We start from the raw sequence: 21,629 nt of genomic DNA, 5'->3' as shown, positions 1-21,629 counted from the left end.
GTTCTCTAGTTGAAAATGTTGTATATAAAAATAATCACACTGTACAAATTACAACTTTGCCAGCAATGTGTAAAAATCTACAATGGCAATCACGCTGTACAAATTATAACTTTGACAGCGCTGCAAAGAAAAGTCATATTGGCAATCGCATTGTATAAAATAGAGGAATAGGAGGGTGTAGAGATTCTGTGGCTTACCTTAATGGAAGCGGTGGTTGTAAGTTTATGCGATGCATGTTAATCGGATTGTTTTCTAACAAATTTCAAGCATGTTTGCATGTAAAAATTAATAAAAATCTGAATTTACTAACACCAGACTTGTTTTTGACATTTTTCAAGAGTTAGCGTATGTGGTTTAAGCCTGAAAGGTAAAAATCCAAGTAAGGAAGTTGGTCCCCTGCGATTCTCAAGTTGCGAGAAGTGCTACGAGAATAGGTAGGCGGTCATACTTAGTCTAGTCCAAATGTTTACTGCCATGATATCCCAGCTCTTCTCACCCTATTAGGTCTTACTTAGTCTAGTCCAAATGTTTACTGCCATGATATCCCAGGTCTTCTCGCCCAATTAGGTCTTACTTAGTCTAGTCCAAATGTTTACTGCCATGATATCCCAGCTATTCTCACCCAATTAGGTCTTACTTAGTCTAGTCCAAATGTTTACTGCCATGATATCCCAGGTCTTCTCACCCAATTAGGTCTTACTTAGTCTAGTCCAAATGTTTACTGCCATGATATCCCAGCTCTTCTCACCCTATTAGGTCTTACTTAGTCTAGTCCAAATGTTTACTGCCATGATATCCCAGGTCTTCTCACCCAATTAGGTCTTACTTAGTCTAGTCCAAATGTTTACTGCCATGATATCCCAGCTCTTCTCACACTATTATGTCTTACTTAGTCTAGTCCAAATGTTTACTGCCATGATATCCCAGGTCTTCTCACCCAATTAGGTCTTACTTAGTCTAGTCCAAATGTTTACTGCCATGATATCCCAGGTCTTCTCACCCTATTAGGTCTTACTTAGTCTAGTCCAAATGTTTACTGCCATGATATCCCAGGTCTTCTCGCCCAATTAGGTCTTACTTAGTCTAGTCCAAATGTTTACTGCCATGATATCCCAGCTATTCTCACCCAATTAGGTCTTACTTAGTCTAGTCCAAATGTTTACTGCCATGATATCCCAGGTCTTCTCACCCAATTAGGTCTTACTTAGTCTAGTCCAAATGTTTACTGCCATGATATCCCAGGTCTTCTCACCCTATTAGGTCTTACTTAGTCAAGTCCAAATGTTTACTGCCATGATATCCCAGGTCTTCTCACCCAATTAGGTCTTACTTAGTCTAGTCCAAATGTTTACTGCCATGATATCCCAGCTCTTCTCACCCTATTAGGTCGTACTTAGTCTAGTCCAAATGTTTACTGCCATGATATCCCAGCTCTTCTCACCCTATTAGGTCTTACTTAGTCTAGTCCAAATGTTTACTGCCATGATATCCCAGCTCTTCTCACCCTATTAGGTCTTACTTAGTCTAGTCCAAATGTTTACTGCCATGATATCCCAGGTCTTCTCACCCAATTAGGCCTTACTTAGTCTAGTCCAAATGTTTACTGCCATGATATCCCAGCTCTTCTCACCCTATTAGGTCTTACTTAGTCTAGTCCAAATGTTTACTGCCATGATATCCCAGCTCTTCTCACCCTATTAGGTCTTACTTAGTCTAGTCCAAATTTTTACTGCCATGATATCCCAGGTCTTCTCGCCCAATTAGGTCTTACTTAGTCTAGTCCAAATGTTTACTGCCATGATATCCCAGGTCTTCTCACCCAATTAGGTCTTACTTAGTCTAGTCCAAATGTTTACTGCCATGATATCCCAGCTCTTCTCACCCAATTAGGCCTTACTTAGTCTAGTCCAAATGTTTACTGCCATGATATCCCAGCTCTTCTCACCCTATTAGGTCTTACTTAGTCTAGTCCAAATGTTTACTGCCATGATATCCCAGCTCTTCTCACCCTATTAGGTCTTACTTAGTCTAGTCCAAATGTTTACTGCCATGATATCCCAGCTCTTCTCACCCTATTAGGTCTTACTTAGTCTAGTCCAAATGTTTACTGCCATGATATCCCAGGTCTTCTCACCCAATTAGGTCTTACTTAGTCTAGTCCAAATGTTTACTGCCATGATAACCCAGGTCTTCTTGCCCAATTAGGTCTTATTTAGTCTAGTCCAAATGTTTACTGCCATGATATCCCAGCTCTTCTCGCCCAATTAGGTCTTACTTAGTCTAGTCCAAATGTTTACTGCCATGATATCCCAGGTCTTCTCACCCAATTAGGTCTTACTTAGTCTAGTCCAAATGTTTACTGCCATGATATCCCAGCTCTTCTCACCCTATTAGGTCTTACTTAGTCTAGTCCAAATGTTTACTGCCATGATATCCCAGGTCTTCTCACCCAATTAGGCCTTACTTAGTCTAGTCCAAATGTTTACTGCCATGATATCCCAGGTCTTCTCACCCAATTAGGTCTTACTTAGTCTAGTCCAAATGTTTACTGCCATGATATCCCAGGTCTTCTCACCCAATTAGGCCTTACTTAGTCTAGTCCAAATGTTTACTGCCATGATATCCCAGGTCTTCTCACCCTATTAGGTCTTACTTAGTCTAGTCCAAATGTTTACTGCCATGATATCCCAGGTCTTCTCACTCAATTAGGTCTTACTTAGTCTAGTCCAAATGTTTACTGCCATGATATCCCAGCTCTTCTCACCCTATTAGGTCTTACTTAGTCTAGTCCAAATGTTTACTGCCATGATATCCCAGCTCTTCTCACCCTATTAGGTCTTACTTAGTCTAGTCCAAATGTTTACTGCCATGATATCCCAGATCTTCTCACCCAATTAGGTCTTACTTAGTCTAGTCCAAATGTTTACTGCCATGATATCCCAGGTCTTCTCACCCAATTAGGTCTTACTTAGTCTAGTCCAAATGTTTACTGCCATGATATCCCAGGTCTTCTCACCCAATTAGGTCTTACTTAGTCTAGTCCAAATGTTTACTGCCATGATATCCCAGGTCTTCTCACCCAATTAGGTCTTACTTAGTCTAGTCCAAATGTTTACTGCCATGATATCCCAGGTCTTCTCACCCAATTAGGTCTTACTTAGTCTAGTCCAAATGTTTACTGCCATGATATCCCAGCTCTTCTCACCCTATTAGGTCTTAGTCTAGTCCAAATGTTTACTGCCATGATATCCCAGCTCTTCTCACCCTATTAGGTCTTACTTAGTCTAGTCCAAATGTTTACTGCCATGATATCCCAGCTCTTCTCACCCAATTAGGTCTTACTTAGTCTAGTCCAAATGTTTACTGCCATGATATCCCAGGTCTTCTCACCCAATTAGGTCTTACTTAGTCTAGTCCAAAGAATGGTGATTATTTCTCGATAGCTCTAAACACGACAGGAATGTTTATCGGTCAGTTCCAGTTGGTCACTCATTGCATTTGCGAGAACATTATGACAGAAAAGAGCATGTCAAAGGCGACGGGACAAGAATATGATAGTAGATTACTGCTACGAGTGAGGTTGCCCTGAGCAAGTCCACAACCCAAGAGCTACAGTCGCAAATTCTTGTCTGAATAGAACCTATTTGAACTTTGCATGCCATCCATATTAAACGTCTTATAATGCTTTCCGTATACATGTAGACATGTGTGTTATTTTCTTTTAAAAAAGCCTTTAAATTCATATTCATATTTTACTATATTGAGTACATGTTTAATACTCCAAAAAGCATTTTTATCTTGCCGTATTTTCAAGCTGTAATGCATATTGTGATGCACTTACACATGTTTGTGAATAAATGAAGTATATCTTCGCCAAGACGGTATCCAAGATGGCATCCAACTTTAAAATCTTGAATTGAATTTTGAAAAATTGATATAAAGGTGAAAAATTAAAATGTTGAATTGCAAAAAAAAACTAGAGCTTACAGAGAAAAACTAACCTCAGATTTAAAATCAGCACACCCAAATTATATTAGAATTTGAATTTGAATTTAAAATTTTGGGAGCGTCAGCACTTAGGCTATTTTGCTCCCGTCACATTATACGGGGGCCAGCCCCTTACCATTACACATAACAACCCTAACGTTGCATAACTAAAAATCTTAAAATGTTCTGACTTCTGTTAAAAGCTGAGGCTGTAAACGGGCACTCAGCACCCACAAGGACAAAAAACAGGACAACACAAACAAAATTATACTGGTCATAATGCCAGTCGCCAGAGCCTCGTTAGTCTTTAGTCCAGGGTGCACTACGTGGAAGTGAGGTTGACCTTTGGGCGCCTTAGAAGAAGGCCGCCCCTTACACCCCAAATTATATTAGAGCATGTGCTGGTATCAATGCAACAAAATTTTTGTTCCCTATCAGATGCAAAACAATCTAACACAGTATTTTTATTTTCCTTAGAAGTGTAGAGTGACTAGCTATGTGAGGTTGTGTTGTTATATGAATATCTTGGTGTAGCTTGAAAAAGTTCTAGGAAACCAGGATGGAACGTTGCAGATAAAATAAAATAAACACAGCTAAAAATATTGTATTTTGTACAAAAAGTTGTTCTGCAAACCTTTAAGAAGAACATTATCTATCAGGTGTGAAATGTGGTTTATTGTGCTTTCATGTTTGTCTCCAATGCATAAAGAAGTAATATATTCAATTAACATAAAAGCAAAGTAACAAAGCAAGGAAGAGGAAACTGTGAGTGCAGATGCAGATTTTTTTCAAATTTTTGGTTCCCTTTTTCCTGTCTATTTGTGCATTTTTTTAGTACCTAGAGATCCAATCTCTAATTATAACTCAATTGTTGAACTACCAGGCCAACCTCTGGACCCCACAGCCGGCTCCTGTGGCAGAGTGGTTAGCACATCATGCTACAACTCCAGGGGTCCCGGGTTTGAATTCCGGCCTGGGCATGGCTGTTTGCGAGTGCTCATTCATCAATTTCATGATATCATCACTCATCCTCATCTTTGCAAGTTAGCCAAAAGTTGCCCAAGAAGCGAAGTAAAATAATCTAAATCAGTCAATCAAATCTGGACCCCACATGATTTCCCAACGGTGTGAGTATGGGTTCAAAGTGGTACTAGCTCAACCCTAGTGTTAGTGTCTTAATGCCTTGCAGGAAGTGATGCGCTTGCGAACCCTTGAGATGGAGGAGAAGATGATGCTGTATCGTTTGGACAATTGGAGGCTGAAGGAAGAGTACAGGAGGGAGAGGGAAGCAGCCTTTCTGAAGACCGAAGAGGTGCTTCTGAGTCAGCTGAAAGAGGAGGAGAGGAAGGCAACGCAGAGGCAGTTGCAGTTAGCGGAGGAACACAAGCAGCATGCTAAGGTATGTGACTGTGTCCTCGCAGCCATACATATAGGTACATTATGGGAGGTATAGAGTTCGGTTTTTAGTAACTCATGAGTGGTAAAATTTTAGGTTATTAATTATCATCATCATGCATGCATGTTGCATTTAATCAATAAAATATTTATTTCTAAGTTGAACAGGTATATTGGCATGTTGTCCATTAATTTTATTATTAGGCCTACTATTACAGATTTGTCATTTCCCTACATTATAAATTATTTAGCTGGAGTTCTGTGAAGAATGTATTATTATTATTATTGTTCAACATAATAATAAGCAAATTTAAAGCAAAATTTAGCTTCATGTACATTAATTGAAGGGTAAAACGTGGTGACATTTTGATCATTATTGAGTTTCTTTAGCTCAAAGGTTATTAGAAGCTCTATGTAGAAATTGCTTTTGTGTTGTGTTTACCAGCATCGGAAGCGTTCAGTGAGTTCAATGCAAATTGCATGACATGGCAATTACACATGAAAATTGAAGGATGCCTCTTTACTTTGTAAGTCAATAATGACCAAAATGCCACTTGCCATGTTTTACCCCTGAGACTTTCAGTTGTATTATCCATGAAATATTATTTTTTTATACTTAATTTTGTATTGAGTTAGGCTTTTGTTAATTTCTTCATTTCTAGCTACCAAATTTGTTTTCAAATTTCGAAAAATTATGCAGATAATTGTTGGATGGACACGAGGGATAAAGATTATTTTTGCGTAGTCACTTCTGAAACAGCTGAGCTCCCGCATGGGGGAACGGCTTAGCTCTGTTGCCTTTCAAGTAGCTTCACAGTTGTCCTCACAATGCTGGGTCAATGAAAATTTTGGGCATGCCTTGGGGATTGAATCTGCGACCACATCCACCAAAGTCAAGAGTACAAACCAGTTGGCTACATGGGAAACCACATAAAAGCCATTCATTATATAAAATTAAAATATCCCATGAAAAACCTGAATGGTTTATTCACAAGCTGATTGCAATACTTTGCTTTACTTAGAAAGAGTAACATTACTTTTATAGACATTTACTCTACAAAACAAGGGTTTATTAGTCTCACCTAGTTACATAAGGATACTTCCAGGTTATTCAAATGCTTGTACTAGGCACATGTCAAGAAAAAGGGCCGATAATTTTTTACTTGGGACTGGCAACACTGAGAAAGCTACGCATGCATGGAAGCATGCTTTAGTATTCTGTGCCTGCAACAGAGGTATATTTCTCAGTGTGAAAGTGCGTACGTGCAAGTGGCAGGAAGTTGAAATGGCTGCTGCAATAGAAAATCCCGCCAAATCATGGCAACCGTGTTTTGGGACCAAAAAAAGAGGGCCAATTGGTTATTACAGAGAATAAAATCAAGCGAGAAAATTTTTAATTTGATGCTATACAAGAGCATACCCTGGCTATTTTTCTACATAGTCACCATGACGCTCCAAGCATTTTTGGTACCGTGGAACAAGTTTACGTAAAACCTCTGCGTAGAAATCTGACACCTGGGATCTCAGTCAGTTGAGAACTGATGTCTTGAGAACTTCACTATCATCGAAACGTTGTGAAGCAAGCCACTTTTTGAGGTGAAGGAACAGAAAGTAATCACTTGGGGCAAGATCGGGACTGTATGGTGGGTGATTAAAACGTTCCCATCGGAATTTTTGAATTGTCGCAACAGTACGGTCAGCTCTGTGTGGGCAGGCGTTGTCATGAATAAGCAGAATTCTAGACCGTAACATTCCTCTTCGCTTTTGGATGGCACGTTGCATATTAGAAAGTGTTTGGCAATACACATCTACTGTGATGGTTCGTCCCAGTTCCAGGAATTCCACGAGGATTACACCTTTTTGTTCCCAAAGCACGGTTGCCATGATTTGGTGGGATTTTCTATTGCAGCAGTAATTTCAACTTCCTGCTACTCGCACGTATACACCTCCACACTGAGAAATATACCTCATTTGCAGGCACAGAATACTAAGGCATGCTTCTGTGCATGCACAGCTTCGTCAGTGTTGCCAGTCCGAAGTAAAAAATTATCGGCCCTTTTTTTTTTACACGTGCCTCATAATTTTGTATCGTGTCGTATTGTACCCAAGGTATTGGGTGGAAGTGACAAGTCTTCCATCATTCTTAGCACAGCAGGAAACGGAATGCGGAATAAGCAATTAGGCAAATGTTAGGTGATTGACTTGAGAGGCGTATGTGGCCTGAGAGTTGGAATCTGAGGACAGTTGGCGAGGATACGAGAGAGAGTAAAGATCGCGGATGGTGAGAGAGAAAGGAAGTGGGGGACGATTATTGGGCAATGGTGCGTGAACAGAGTGAATTCTGACAGGGAGGTCAGATATGTGACAATTGAGAGGGCAACTGTGGAAATAACCTTCATCTAATTGTGAGGCAAGTAATATCCTTTTCTAGACTAATCCATATCGGTTCAGTCATGAAGAGTACAAAACCCATATCTAACTTAAGTTAATTCTATTGCCATTCCTTTAAATGTAGCCTCTCGCATATATCACATTTAGGCCAAGCGAATGGTTACCATCCGAAAGATGAATGATGAATAACTACACCACCCAATAGACAGCTCAGGGTCTCTGGTTCGATCCCAACGCAGTGTTAGCATTGCGTTACAGTATCACATATATAGAATATCAGTTGCTGATACTGTTAATTCTTGGTTGGACCAGGGTAGCTGTTTTTGAAATTTCCTCTCCTTTCAATAAACCACTATGATATTCTAAAATCTAAAAAATGACATCTGCTTAGAATTCCTTCTAGACCATCATTTCTGAACCTATGGGGCGCGACCCACTGCTGGGTCCCGAGGAGACATTTGGTGGGTCGCGAAGTCAGGCTCGAAAATTTATTTAGTGTGTTAAAATCCTATTAAATTTCTTTTATTTGCAATCTACCATTGCTTAAATTACATATTTACTTTTCTGGAATGAAGTATGTGCAATTTCTTTAAGCAAGCATAAAAGAGGCCTTCTTAAAGTACTCAATGTTAGCAAAAATATGATTATTAGGGAACGGCCGGTTCAAATCCGGGAACTTTTCTAACGATGGAAGCGGCCCCGGCACCCACCCAGCGTCGAAAAACATGGGTACCTGGGGGAAACCCTGGGGAGTAAAGGCGGTCAGGGGCGTGATGCTGATCACATCACCCCCACTCACGACCGGATCAAGAAAGTGTGGGGCGGTACCCCCACACCCCCTATACGCCTTCGTGGTGTGGTGCTATGCACAGGGGAACACTTTACCTTTTTTTTTTTTTTGAAAGGATTTTAATGTGCAAAGGGAAAGGGTAAAATGGTTCTGAAAATGTTTTCAAAAAGGTGCAAAAAGAGATGCTGATAAAATGCTTGTATTCAAAGCTTTTTTTTTCTGCACCTTCTGTATATAAGTCGCATGGACCACACAGAGAATTGTGGTTCTACAGAGTAGATTTTCTTGAAGTTCGTGTTTTCTCATGGGTTTTGCTACATTATCTTTGGAACTATTGAGGCTGCAATAATTATATTATACCATTTTGGAAAGGTGCGACAAAGTGTGTTCATTTTACTTGATTTCATGTCCTAAAATACATATATCAAACAATCAATATGAAAACAGCTATATTCTTGGAAAGGTGCTGCACCTTAAAATTCGTCCTAATTATTATAAACTGGATGCACACCGCTACAAATAATTCTGCTGGCACCCATGCTTATGGGTCCCATGAAGTGTAATGTCCTTCAAGGTGGGTCCCGGACTGAAAAAGGTTGAGAACCACTTGTAATGCATTCACATGTATTTCATGTGGTTTGCTTTCACTCTTGTCGTGATATTCACAATAGTTTCGCAGCTATGTTAGTGTATTGAAGTATTGGCAATATGTAGACAACAGCGAAAGCTTGATTGAATTGTTGTTTTAACTTCACTTTATGCACTGGACTGGACTTACAGTTTAAAGTGGGATCCGAACCACTATGTGCCTTCACCAGGTATCGAACCTGGGACTCCTTGATTTCAAGGCTACGATGCTACCACTGCGCCACCAACAGGAAAAGCAAACAACATGTAGATTAACATGAATGGTCTAGAAGCATATGTAATTTTTCAGATTTGTGAATATCATGACAGTTTATCGGAAGGAGAGGAAATTTCAAAATCAGGGCCCCTGGTGTCAGCTGAACTCCAGCGGGGCATTAAATCTTACATCTATGCATTATTAGGATCAGCATTTTTTTTTAGCAGTCCACCCTAATATACATAATACAGGGTGTTCGAAAAGTTCCCGCACTCACTTTTGAAGAATTTTTTGTGGAGAATGTGATACACATGGCAACGGAATTAATACATACATAACTGCACTAGTTCTTGTATGACACAGTAAATAATGCGTAGACCAAAGGTGCGTAATATTGTAGTGGCAGTCAGCACTGTCCAAGAACTGTCCAAACACAACACAATGCAACACATTCATATGAAACACTATGGTGGTCTTCCTGCACTCTCTACGGACGGTTTCCAGTCTATAGTCAGTGCTGAAAATGGCCACCATGTTCCTGTAAACACATGTCTACACGCTTCGTGGTCGATCATGCACGGAGCCTGTTTCACGAAATCGTCGCACGAGATCATACACTGCGCTTTTTCCTGGCATCGGATCATCAGGGAATAGATGTCTCCATTTCTCCACACACCTTGAATATGACTTACACTCAAAATATGCTTCTAACTAAGCGATTCGCTGTGCTTGCATAAAATGCATTGTCGACCGACTGCATTTGTCTGACTCACACCGGACGTTGTAATAGCAGCACGTATCTCCCATGACTTCATCTTTCTTTAAGGTTATACCCTTCCCACTTACCAACGTTGCCAACTCATATTGCCTACTGCCCTCGTAGCATATTTTTAAAGTCTGAGTGTGGGAACTTTTCGAACACCCTGTACAATAAAGTGTGTGTGTCACTTTGTTGCAATGTCTTGGACTGCAAATATTTCTTCTTTTTTAGTGTAACGAGCAATTATATGTGTGTATATTTAATTTCAGCTTGTGAACGAGAAGATCAGGGCAGCTGAAGAAGAAGCACGGCACAAAATAAAACAAACAAAACTGCTGCTGGATAAGATACACAAGTCGCAGACAGACTTCAGGGCACACTATCAGACTATTCTAGATCTTGCAAGGTAATACGTCAATACTTTTCTACCAACTGATAAGCTTTACCTTGATTTTTCGCAAATGCTATAACACTGATGAATATTAATTGCTGCCTAAAAGTGTTCATGAATGTGCAGAGACATATTCTGAACACATTTTTCACCAATTTGAAATCATGAAATAAAGCAAATTTGCCATAAAATGTAAATTGTGGCCTTTTTCATGAATTTGAACAAATTTTGTGCTTAAACAACGAAATATACCATGAAAATCTTGTGTTTTAGGCTTTAAGAAACAAAGTGTGTCATATTTGTGCATGTATCATGTGTACTTTTGCAAAATTTCATCTAAGAAGAGCCTGACCCTGTGGCCGAGTGGTTAGTACATCGCGCTGCGATGCCAAGGGTCCCAGGTTCGAATCCCGCTCGGGCTTGGTTGTTTGTGAATATCCATTCATCAATTTCATCACTCATCCCCTTCTTCGCAAATTAGCCAAGATGCACAAAACGCGAAGTAAAATAAACTAAATCAATCAATCAATCATCCAAGAAGAAACTAATTATGCATGGATTGGCAGGTGCTGCCCCTCAAACTGTGGTTACACTTCGGAGTTTAATGTTAAAGAACAGTCCCACAATTTTCTTATTCTATATTTCTTCTATTTACTCACTTTCCTCATTGTGGTATAGGTTAGTTGGTGATAGAAGATTAACTTCAATCTGTAAAGTCTTTGTAAAAACATTTGGACTGCCTATACAAAAATACCATATAGCAAGTAGAGGACATGTTATACTCGACCACAAGGAATAGAACCTTCAGTCAAAAGCATTCTAGCATCTTCCCTGCCGTTCTCGGGGCTTCGGTGCAGTGTTGCCAGGTCAGACTTGAAAACATCGGAAGAATGTTTCTTAGGTAAACCAGAAGATCTAAAAAAAAAAAGATCTAATAGTAGTGGATGAATAACATTCTCAAGGAGAGAGCCATGGGCATGTGCACTGGGGGACAAGGGGGGCAATTGCCCCCTAATCTTGGACGGCCAGGGAAGGGCAAGCAAGGCATTTTTCCAGGGGGTAAACGAGGCATATTACCCTGTAATAGTGCCCACTCAATAAACAACAATTGCAATTGCAATTATGATGTTCCTGCATCCCCAATATAATAATTGATGTAAATTACTGTGACCGATATCAACTTATATGTCTGAAATAATATATACTTTTAGGTTAACATTCATTTTCCAGAAAGGGGGCCAGCCATCGTACTTTCCCGTAGAGGCACAAAAGCGATGTAAAATAACCAGAATAGAAATAGATTTTGGGTTGCGATAAAAACAACAATCTAAAAATAGTAATAATAGTATTAATTATTACATATTATTTTTATTATGTCCTAGCACAATTGAGTACCATTTGGCATAATTTCACAGTCCAAACAGCACATTTCATGGCTGAGTGGAATTCCACGTACTCCATTCTACATCTCCCCTTATACACGTCAAAATGCCCAAATAAGAGGAACAGGAAATGCATTTTTGAGCAGGTCCTTGGCGGTTCCATAGCAACAGTTTATTAAGGAAATCTCGTGAGGCTGGCAACACTGACTCGGACTGCGATGAAGACTCCTACCGCCTGCCTTCCCCCATACCCATATGCACTGTACAGTTCTGCGCAAGTCTTTTTCCCTGTAGTTCCAATATACCATATGTATGTTGTTTTATCCTTCAAATTTTCGGACCAACCTCGGTCTATCTTCAGGGATGTAAGAAAAGAAAAAGTCATGGAAGGGTTTTAACATGGTTGATAGTTTAGTAGAATTTAAAAGTATAAAAACTTGTCCTGATCATATTACTGCAGTGATCATTGCAGCAGCCTTATCATGACTTCAGAGTTGACCCTTCTACGGCTCTTTCTTCCCTTCCATCTCTCTCTCTCCTCTCTCTCTCTCTCTCTCTCGTCTATCTCTCTCTCTCGTCTCTCTCTCTCTCTCGTCTCTCTCTCTCTCTCCTATCTCTCTCGTCTCTCTCTCTCTCGTCTATCTCTCTTTTCTCTCTGTGTGTGTGTGTGTGTTTGGAGAACAAAATAAGTCAAATATTTGTATTTTATCTTGTTTTTTTATATGTTGAGGACACATGGCATGAAATATTAACTTTTTTAGCTGAAAAGTTACGTGAAAATTGTGGTTCAATGGGATTCTACACTAGTGCTCTAACACTACTACCAAGCTGACCACTGTCCTCTCCATAGTTCCTTTGCAGTTTGCTATGCAGCCACTATTTCCTATTTCCATTTTGCTTGCATTCTAGAACCTATGAATTTTGAAAATGCAATGTCGTCATTGTCTACCTGAAGCCAATGAAGGCAGTGTATCTTTGAAAGTAATATGTTCTCAAAAAAAGCAGCATGAAAATAGTTAACAGTAACTTTGATGTGTCTTTCTCTTCATAACGAAAATTATGAGGTATCTGTTTTTCCAGGATTCTGTAGGAATGGTAATTTGATGTGTTTTATGTTGCAGATCCTGCAAAGATAAGCAAGCTCTGGCTGGAAGCGTGAGTCAGCAGGTCACAAAACTTAAAACTCTTTACGAAGCTATGGACCATTTGTTGAAACAGTGCAAGGTGAGCTGCTTCTGTGTATCATGTCCCAAAATTCAGATTAATATACAGTACGAGGTGGTATCAAAAAGTTTGAAGACTAGCTGTGTTTACAAGAAAGTACTTTATGCATCTTTGTTTCCACACTATCACCTTCAAAATAGTTCCCTTACACAGTGATACAGCGCTCCCAGCGTTCCTGCCACTCCTGGAAGGTGTCCTGGTAGTCTTCTTTTAGAAGCAACTTTTGCGATTTGAGCTGGATCTCCGCAATGGAGTCAAAACTGTAACATTTGAGCTGGATCTTCATCTTCGGAAAGAGGGCGAAGTCTTCAGGAGCCAAATCTGGTTCCGTATGACACACCGACAATGGCAGCAATGTTGTGGATTGTTCTTCGACGATCCTCATGCACAAGTTGCTGAATGGTTTTGACATTGTCCACTCAAAAAACCTCCAACGACGCATTGCAGCATCGCCGTAAACTTGCTGAATCATGTTAAGCTTCTTTGTGGCAGATTTGCCCAGTTTCACACAGAATTTCACGTTTGCTCTGTTCTAACTTGCTGTCCATGATGAAATCACAGAGGTGGTAGCGCGCATGGTCAGAATAGCACCAGTTACACAGCTCCCGATGTACACAGGATGATGTCTCGTGGCACGCTGACTCATGAAGGTCAGTGCTCCCTGTGACTGTGCATGCAGCCGTGGGCTGCCATCTGTTGGTGTATTACAGAACTAGTCTCGAAACTTTTTGATACCACTTTGCAAGATTTGATTTGTCTCTTGAGTTTGTGTCAAGATGCAGGTATAGTTGCAGGTAAAAAGGTAAAGGTAAAGTGTTCCCCTGTGCTTAGCACCACGCCATGAAGGCGTATAGGGGGTGTGGGGGTAACGCCCCATTCGTATTGAAACTACACATACACTTCTTGGCCATGCTTATTCAATGCTCTACAAATAGCGGAATACACACACAAAGCAATACAACTTGGGAGGTGAGAAAACATTAAGAATCAACTGCCAGCATCCGTGGCGATATGGTTAGCACATCGCACTATAATGTGAGGGGTCCCAGGTTTGAATACTGGCCCAGTCAGTGTATACATACATGCAGCAGCAGCTCAAGGGGTAGAGCCGCCGTGCTATGGCACTACCCTCAGAAGAAACGCATACCTTGCCCAAGTATTGTTAAATGGATACATTGATAGTTTACAGACAAGGAGATTCGAATCTTGCAATCAGTCAAGCTGACGTGACGATCGCCCCAATCTCCTCACTGCATCGCCAGCTGTTTCGTTTGAACCCTCGAGAGGCAACAATCCGTGCCGCCCAAGAGCTCGCCTAACCAAGTTGACACACGTGCAGACAGAGGTTTGAAGAAGTCTCAGTGAGGAACATTTCCACCATGAGCCGAGAACAAAGTGGCAGGGGGTGGGGTTAGCCCATAAGACACCAACCGTACCCGTCTTCGCCTGGCACGGCGAGGGAACTTTTGCGGTGTTGACACAGTTGTCACTTTCAGAGATAAGTCACTAAATACGACTGATTTGTAAGACCCGTTGGGGAAGTAATTTCTACCTACCTTTGGAGAAACAAACCTAGTATTTTTCCAAAGTTAAATGAACATTTTGATAATAGATAGATGCGCCTAGAGGGCCATCCAGACTTTTAAAAAAATATAAAAGTGAAATATCCTATGATGATGAGTTTCCTTTGGCATTTCGACAATTTCTTTTTACGACAAAGATATTTTCGACATTCAGTTGGAATACGTGTGCATGGGGGAGGAGAAGGTGATTTGTTTTTCCCTTCCCCTTGTAATTGTTGTGTTTTTAGGGAAGTGTCCTGTAGGATTAATGAGTGAAGATGAACTGGATCAGTGCATTATTAGTTACACACACATTGTTTTCCACGTTATCAAACAAGGATAAACATCTTCGCCAGTGATGCAACCTCAAGGAGGAGGTGGGGGGTGGGCATTACGGAGGTTTTTTTTTAGATTTCTTGATCACTTTGGCACTACCCATCATAGTTGCCGACGGCCGCCACTGCATACACGTATAAAACATTGTTTTAACATCTGTTTCTAATCCATTATATATTTTTTTCTGATAGGTGGGAGAGGTCAGTAACCTGGATGTTCAGACAGCAGCTGCATTATGCAATCAGATAGAAGGAATAAAAAACTACATCCAGGAGGAAGTAGGTACGTTATCTCTGTTCATATAAATTAGGTTAATGCCTATATTGGGGTTGAAATGCCATGCATTTGTAGGTTTTGTAGTGGATAGGATGTAGTGGATTCTGATGCGAGGAATGACTATGTGAGTGTTCTTTCATCATTTTCATTTCATGTAACTACAGTTTCCTCCTTGTTATTGTGTTTAGCCAAATTGGCAGAAATTGTTTTTTTTAAAATGTGCACAATTTATATGTTAAAATTGTATTAGAAATATATTTAAGCCTTAAATGCATGTGTAGTACACCAGTTAGAATGCTGCAGGAGGAGCATTTCGCGCGAGCATCAAATATTTTGCACAGACTATGCTAGATAGCGTACAGAATTGAGAGCTTCTTCGCTCAAGTGAATAATGCTCGAACAGGCAAGACGAGCTGTATACACTCGTATAACCGTAACTTGTCTGTGGTAGTGGCCCTCAAATGTGGATCGTAAGGTAAAAGACAGTGAAATTGAAACCTAAGTAAACATAGTCAGTAGCTCAGTCGTTAGGAAATGTGACTACCATGCAAGAGGCCCAGGTTCGATCCCCAGCAGGGAAGAACCAGGATTTTTTCCACCTGTTCAAGCAGCTCCGGCACCCATCCAGTATCGTATAAACTCTGCACCTGGAGGAAACTCTAGGGTTAAAGGTGACCAGGGATGTGGTGCTGATCACATCACCCCCAACTTCGTCAGAGATCAAGAAAGTTTGGGGCCCTAACTCCACACCCTGTATATGCCCTTCTTATCATGGTGCAAAACACAGGCGAAAACTTTACTTTTTTTTTTTTTTAGTAAACATAGTCATCATCTCCATGTTAAAATGTAGTTTAGTCTCTTTTACCAATACAGTGATAATGAAAATGAAACATATGATTGTGGGCTGAACCTGCCAAGATGGATATTTTACATACGAGGGTGTACCCAAAGAAAACTGGATTTTTTTTAAAAGCCATGTTTTTTTTGTTTTTTTTTTAAACAACCTTATGACCTTCAAAGTACTCTCCATGAAACTTAATACATTTGTCCAATCTGTGATTCCATTCTTGGAAACATTTTTTAAACTCTTCTGCGTTGTCAAATCGCTGTCCCTTCATGTCCTCTTCATTCGGGGGAACAAAAAAAAAAGTCGCAAGAATAGCACCATGTCTCTTCGCCAGTAATAACCTTGGAGAAAAAGTTTGGGTTGCTTCGGAGCTCTTTTTACAAAGCACGGCATGTTTCCACTCGACACTCATTTTGTTGGTCACTCAGATTCCGAGGCACAAATTTTGCAGCGACCCTTCTCATTCCCAAATCTTCCGTTAAAATTTGCTGAACCGAGCTCCAATATAGTCCAGATAAAGTCCCCAGCTCTTAAATGGTCCATCATCGGTCTTCGAGCACAAGTTCATGAATTTTGTCGACATTTTCGTCTGTTCTGGAAGTTGACGGGCATCCAGAACAAGGTTTGTCATCAATCGACATGTCACCTTTTTTGAAGCGAGAAAACCACTCATACACTTCAGTTTTCTCCATAGCGCTGTCCTTGAAAAGCTGTGTTCGACATCACAACAATGTCTGCGGCCATTTTTTCCCCAAGCCGGAAACAAAATTTCTCAGCCACACGCTGTTCTCTTATATCGGCCATCACAAAAAAAGGAGGTGCGAGCGAAACTGCTTTTACGAAAAAATCACCGTGACCAGAGACAACCTTCCCCGGCAAAGCCACTGGGTGCACGGAACTCACGACGAGTTCCGGTTGTTTTTGGGTACCCCCTCGTGTATGTGTTTACGATTATTGTCACGTTAAAATGACAATGACTTGAATGAGTACGAGCAAGTGAAAGTGCTCTAACACCAGGTATTTGCTCCAATGCTGGACTGTATACACAGGTGTCCCACGACACAAGTTTCTCTCTACCATAAAAACATCTATATGCAGTGCAAATTATGTCACCAAAGAAAGATGCAGAAGTGCACCTGTACCACTGTAGTGAATATCAGGTCTCCCTTTGTTTCCATCCATGCCACCATCTAGATGGAGGATATTTGATGTTCTCAAGAAGCAGCCAGCCAGAGTTGAAGCAAGAAAGTACAAGAGACAAATGTGTGATTTTTAGTTCAAGAGGGAACCATATATCAGCCAATAGTTTAGTGCCATTTTAACCACGAAAGTTTGTTGACCACAGGGGTGAAAAGGTCTTCCTATTAACAGGTTATTTATATAAATGTCAGATTGGTAAAATTGTTGGCTATTTTAACCGATAAACTGATATGCTGGCACATGTATATGTCCAATACCAATAAAAAGGCAATAATTTGTCACTTCCCTTGTTATTTACACACAAATGCTATGCTGAAAATCTCAACAAATCCATGCATATGCACATACAGTTGTCTCATAAATTTATATATTTTTTAAACTATATTTCGTTTCCAATGTAGCTGAATGCTCAGTGCTCTCCCATTAGTGTGAACGGTCCCTGGTTCAATCCACAGTGGAAACTCCAAAATTTCAGTTTTGCCCACCATTGTGAAAACCATTGGAGATCTACTTGAAAAGAAGTAGTGGGCGCAGTCTATGATCACATACAAATTTGACAAAAGTTTTAATTTCAATGTACCCTAGTTTGTCATCACAACATTTCAATCAATGAACTAACATTAGTCTTTACTAGACCTCGGATTTTCGGTTTTTAACCTATTTTTTCCTTTACTGGTATGTAAGAAATAATAAGTTATGTCAGTGTTTCATTAAAAAATGCAACAACTGATGAAGTTTTATAGTGCCTGAAAAACCTATTTTGCTTGTTAGAACCTATTTTAGGTTTATGTGCCTAAATCAAGCCTTTTTTAGGTTTTTATATATTTTTAAAGGTTTTACAGGATTTTTATGTCACACAGAGGCATTTGCTTTGTTTGGCCATGAAAAAAATCAGTGACAAACGTGTTTGAAACGTGCTCTCTGTCGATTTTCCTTGCTCCAAGTCCATGGTGATTTTTTAAAGCTCAAACAAATCAAAATGTCTTTTGCCACTGTTACCTGTACAATCCAAAGTGGTCTGATCTGTGTTGTCTTTCTCCCTTTCGCGTTACTTGCACACACGTCTTGCAAACTAGCATTGAAGTTTGCCCCACTGACTATGTTTTTGTTGAAAGATTTTTTTTCAGCATATACGATGATCCCCAGAGACAAAATTGTGGAGTTTGACTGTGGTTAACATAAAAAACGATTGTTGCCTATCTATACGGCGAAGAGTGGATTTTAATAGCAAATTTCCAATGGTAAGTTCTGCCATCGCCGTATGGTTAGGCAACACACATAACGTTATGCAACATAGTGCGTATTTCAGGATATAGGTGTCCCATTTTCAGGAATTTTAAGTTTTTTGAACCTATTTCAGGATTTCTCGAGCCTAACTTATGACTTTTAGAACCTATTTTAGGTTTTTTTTTAATCTAATTTGGAATTTTAGAGCCTATTTTATGAACCTAAGAGCACACTTTTTAGAACCTAAAAATCCAAGGTCTAGGCTTTACCTATGACTAGATCTATAAGTGCATATATAAGAGATAACAAAAATATTAAAAGAATAAAAACTAGTTTTAGATACATTAGTTCCCAAACAACTGGAAGACAAAGAATAATTTTCTGGATTTCCTGGATGACATAGCAGTAATGTTGTTGCCTTGTAATCAAGAGGTCCTGAGTTCGATACCCAGTGGAGGCACATAGTGGTTTGGTCCAATCCTGATTAGCCTATCTGTGCATAAAGTGGACTTGGAACGAAACCTCAAACAAAGAATGACTTGTCAAAATGTCGATATTACTACAAACATCACCACCGGAAGATACAGAACTTCCTTCAGTTATAATTAGGGAACACTTGTGAAGAATTTCAATTTGGCAGAAACGTAAGTATACTATACCTAATGTGTATGCTAACAATGTATCCAGTAAGTATAATTGTCACCTTGAATGAATTTCCATAGCAGTGTAGGGCTTGAAAAAGAAAGGAATCTTGATTAAAAGCTTTTGCATTTCTTCACGGTGTAAACATGCCTTTCCGCCGTTTTATTGCAATTATTTTACGAAGTACAAGGAAGTTGTGGATATATTTTTGTAGTAGAACATATTATCTGTTCATTGCAGAGAAAATTAACGACAGACAGAAACAGCTAGAGGAACAGAGTGCTAAGGAAACGGTTCCAGATGGAGGTGCACCGGTCCCGTCAAGGCAACTGGCAACCATAGAAGAGGAGAAAAGTGCTCCTGAACAGCCACCAGAGTTGAGGAGGCCCAAGAGTGAGGTGACTGAAACAGACTCTGTTTTAGAAGTGGATGAAGCCTTAATAAAAGGTATTGTACTAATAGAGCTTGGATTTACATATACAATTTATGTATTTATATGAGGGTTGATCCCTAAGCTCCACCCTTGACTGAAGTCCGTACGGAAAAAGTACAATATTTGTATGTACATTTATGAAATACTTTTTTTATCTATTAAGAAAAAAAATCCAGTTTCAGGGAGGGTGGATCATCTATACGCTATTTATTTGCCTGTGGGAAGATATAAACAGGGGCACCAAATCATAATTTTCACTCCTTAACATTAGACACTAACAGTTGAAAGAGACAAAGTCAATTTTAGGCACAATAGAATTTAAATAAAATTATTATAGTAACCTGAAACGTACTGTATTAAAAGCCTACGGATTTGCATAGGTGGAAAAATTGGCGCTTAGCCAAATTCTTGGCTGTATATGCAATGGCTGTCGCAGAGAATGTGAAACTAATTCTTGTATAGGAAAAGAGAGACCTCCATTGGCTAGCAAATGTACTAGGGTGAAAATTTGTTTCATTAGCTGCCAATTGAGACCAAAATGAGCGCGCAGTAGGTCAAAAAGTTGTGACTGCGTAGCAGTTAAAAGACAAGCATGTACATGGACCCCTCCAAGAATCATTAAAATGAAACAAAAAAATTATAAACCACAAATTTTTTATTCACAATCAGCCATATCGAGTAGACGTACATCTTTTTCAAACTAGGCACCATTGACAGCTAAGCAAGCGTCCATACGCTCCTGCCACTTTGTGAACGTCTTTGAAAAATCGTCGTCAGGTAGCGAACTGAAGAAAACTTACGCTGCGGTGATCACTTCTTTGTTCGTCATGAAATGACGACCTTGTAAAACGGCCTTTAAAAGTGGAAATAGCCAAAAGTCGCAGGGTGAAAGGTCCGGGCTGTATGCGGGAAAATGTCTATTTTTCTCTTCGTCGCGTAATCCTGAAAAGCCTATCATTACGAATAATTGCTGCAACAGTATTCACTAGCTTCTCATTAATCACGGACGATCATTGTCCATGATGCGGAAGCAAAGTGCCTGATTCGCGCCCATCTTCGAACAACTTGTGCCATCAGTACACTTTGGCTCTACTCAGTCTGTCTTGATCGGCATATGCCTGTTGAAACATTGCATATGTTTCCGCAGCACTTTCCCCTAAGCGCCAACAAAATTTTATGGCATGTCGCTGTTCATCTTGAATACTCATCGCGAAAGCAATGTTATACACAAAAACCTGGAGAGGTAAACGAAACACGTTCCACGTAAATCACAGCTGCTCACTAACGTGGTTTTGCAACCTGTGACAACTTGCTACGGAAACAGAATCAGTCATCCTACACGATGCGGCTAGTGCCGAAACCATAGGCTGTGTTGCCAAGCCACGAAAAAATCTGTCTCACCTTCTCTGCGACAGCCTTTGTATTAATTAATGTGCATGTTCTCATTTGTTTTTCTTATTGCATTAGACATCTATTAATTTATATTTGAGGCAAATTTATCTTCACCCAAAAAGGAGCCTGCCACACCTCAAACCACACCCATACCCTCATCTGTGGCAACTTTGAAACTGGTGGTGCAACAGCCCTTGCTGGCCTCACTCCTACATGCATCAGCAGAAGTGGACGGACATCCAACCGGTATGGTCAGCACGATGAACCTCAGTCGTTGTTGTAGATTTCCATGACCAGGTTATGCTACTCATTCGTAGCTCCCTGATTTCCTCCAAAATCTCAGGAGAAATGTTGTTACGCTTCCCCCAGGAGACTTGAACCTGCGCTTGTCCCGTAGCCGGAGCCCAAAGCCTGATGCCTTACAGCATGGCCATTGTGTGGAACTTGTGGCTTTTACCTGGGGGGGAAATCTACAGCCCTCAACCTCAGGATCAACAATCACCGCTCCTCGACAAAAAAACCTGGATTTCACTGTTGCTGTCTGTACCAG

The 21,629-nt window shown here is 40.1% G+C and overlaps 1 protein-coding gene across 1 annotated transcript in view; it reads left to right on the top strand.

Annotated features, from left to right (window-relative positions):
• Gle1 (Gle1 RNA export mediator) overlaps positions 1–21,629 on the top strand; it is a 62,994-nt gene that overhangs the window by 17,305 nt on the left and 24,060 nt on the right. Inside the window, exons 3-7 of the mRNA XM_083125656.1 lie at positions 5,177–5,386; positions 10,437–10,573; positions 13,062–13,164; positions 15,254–15,344; positions 19,495–19,701. Of these exons, the coding sequence (XP_082981782.1) occupies positions 5,177–5,386; positions 10,437–10,573; positions 13,062–13,164; positions 15,254–15,344; positions 19,495–19,701 (748 nt within the window). The remainder of the gene's footprint in view (positions 1–5,176; positions 5,387–10,436; positions 10,574–13,061; positions 13,165–15,253; positions 15,345–19,494; positions 19,702–21,629) is intronic.

This window comes from Lepisma saccharinum, chromosome 7 (assembly GCF_977018435.1).
Source record: "Lepisma saccharinum chromosome 7, izLepSacc3.1, whole genome shotgun sequence".
In the NCBI taxonomy this organism is placed as follows: Eukaryota; Metazoa; Arthropoda; class Insecta; order Zygentoma; family Lepismatidae; genus Lepisma; species Lepisma saccharinum.
The sequence above is the reverse complement of the archived record's forward strand: the minus strand, read 5'-3'. Positions and strand labels throughout refer to the sequence as shown.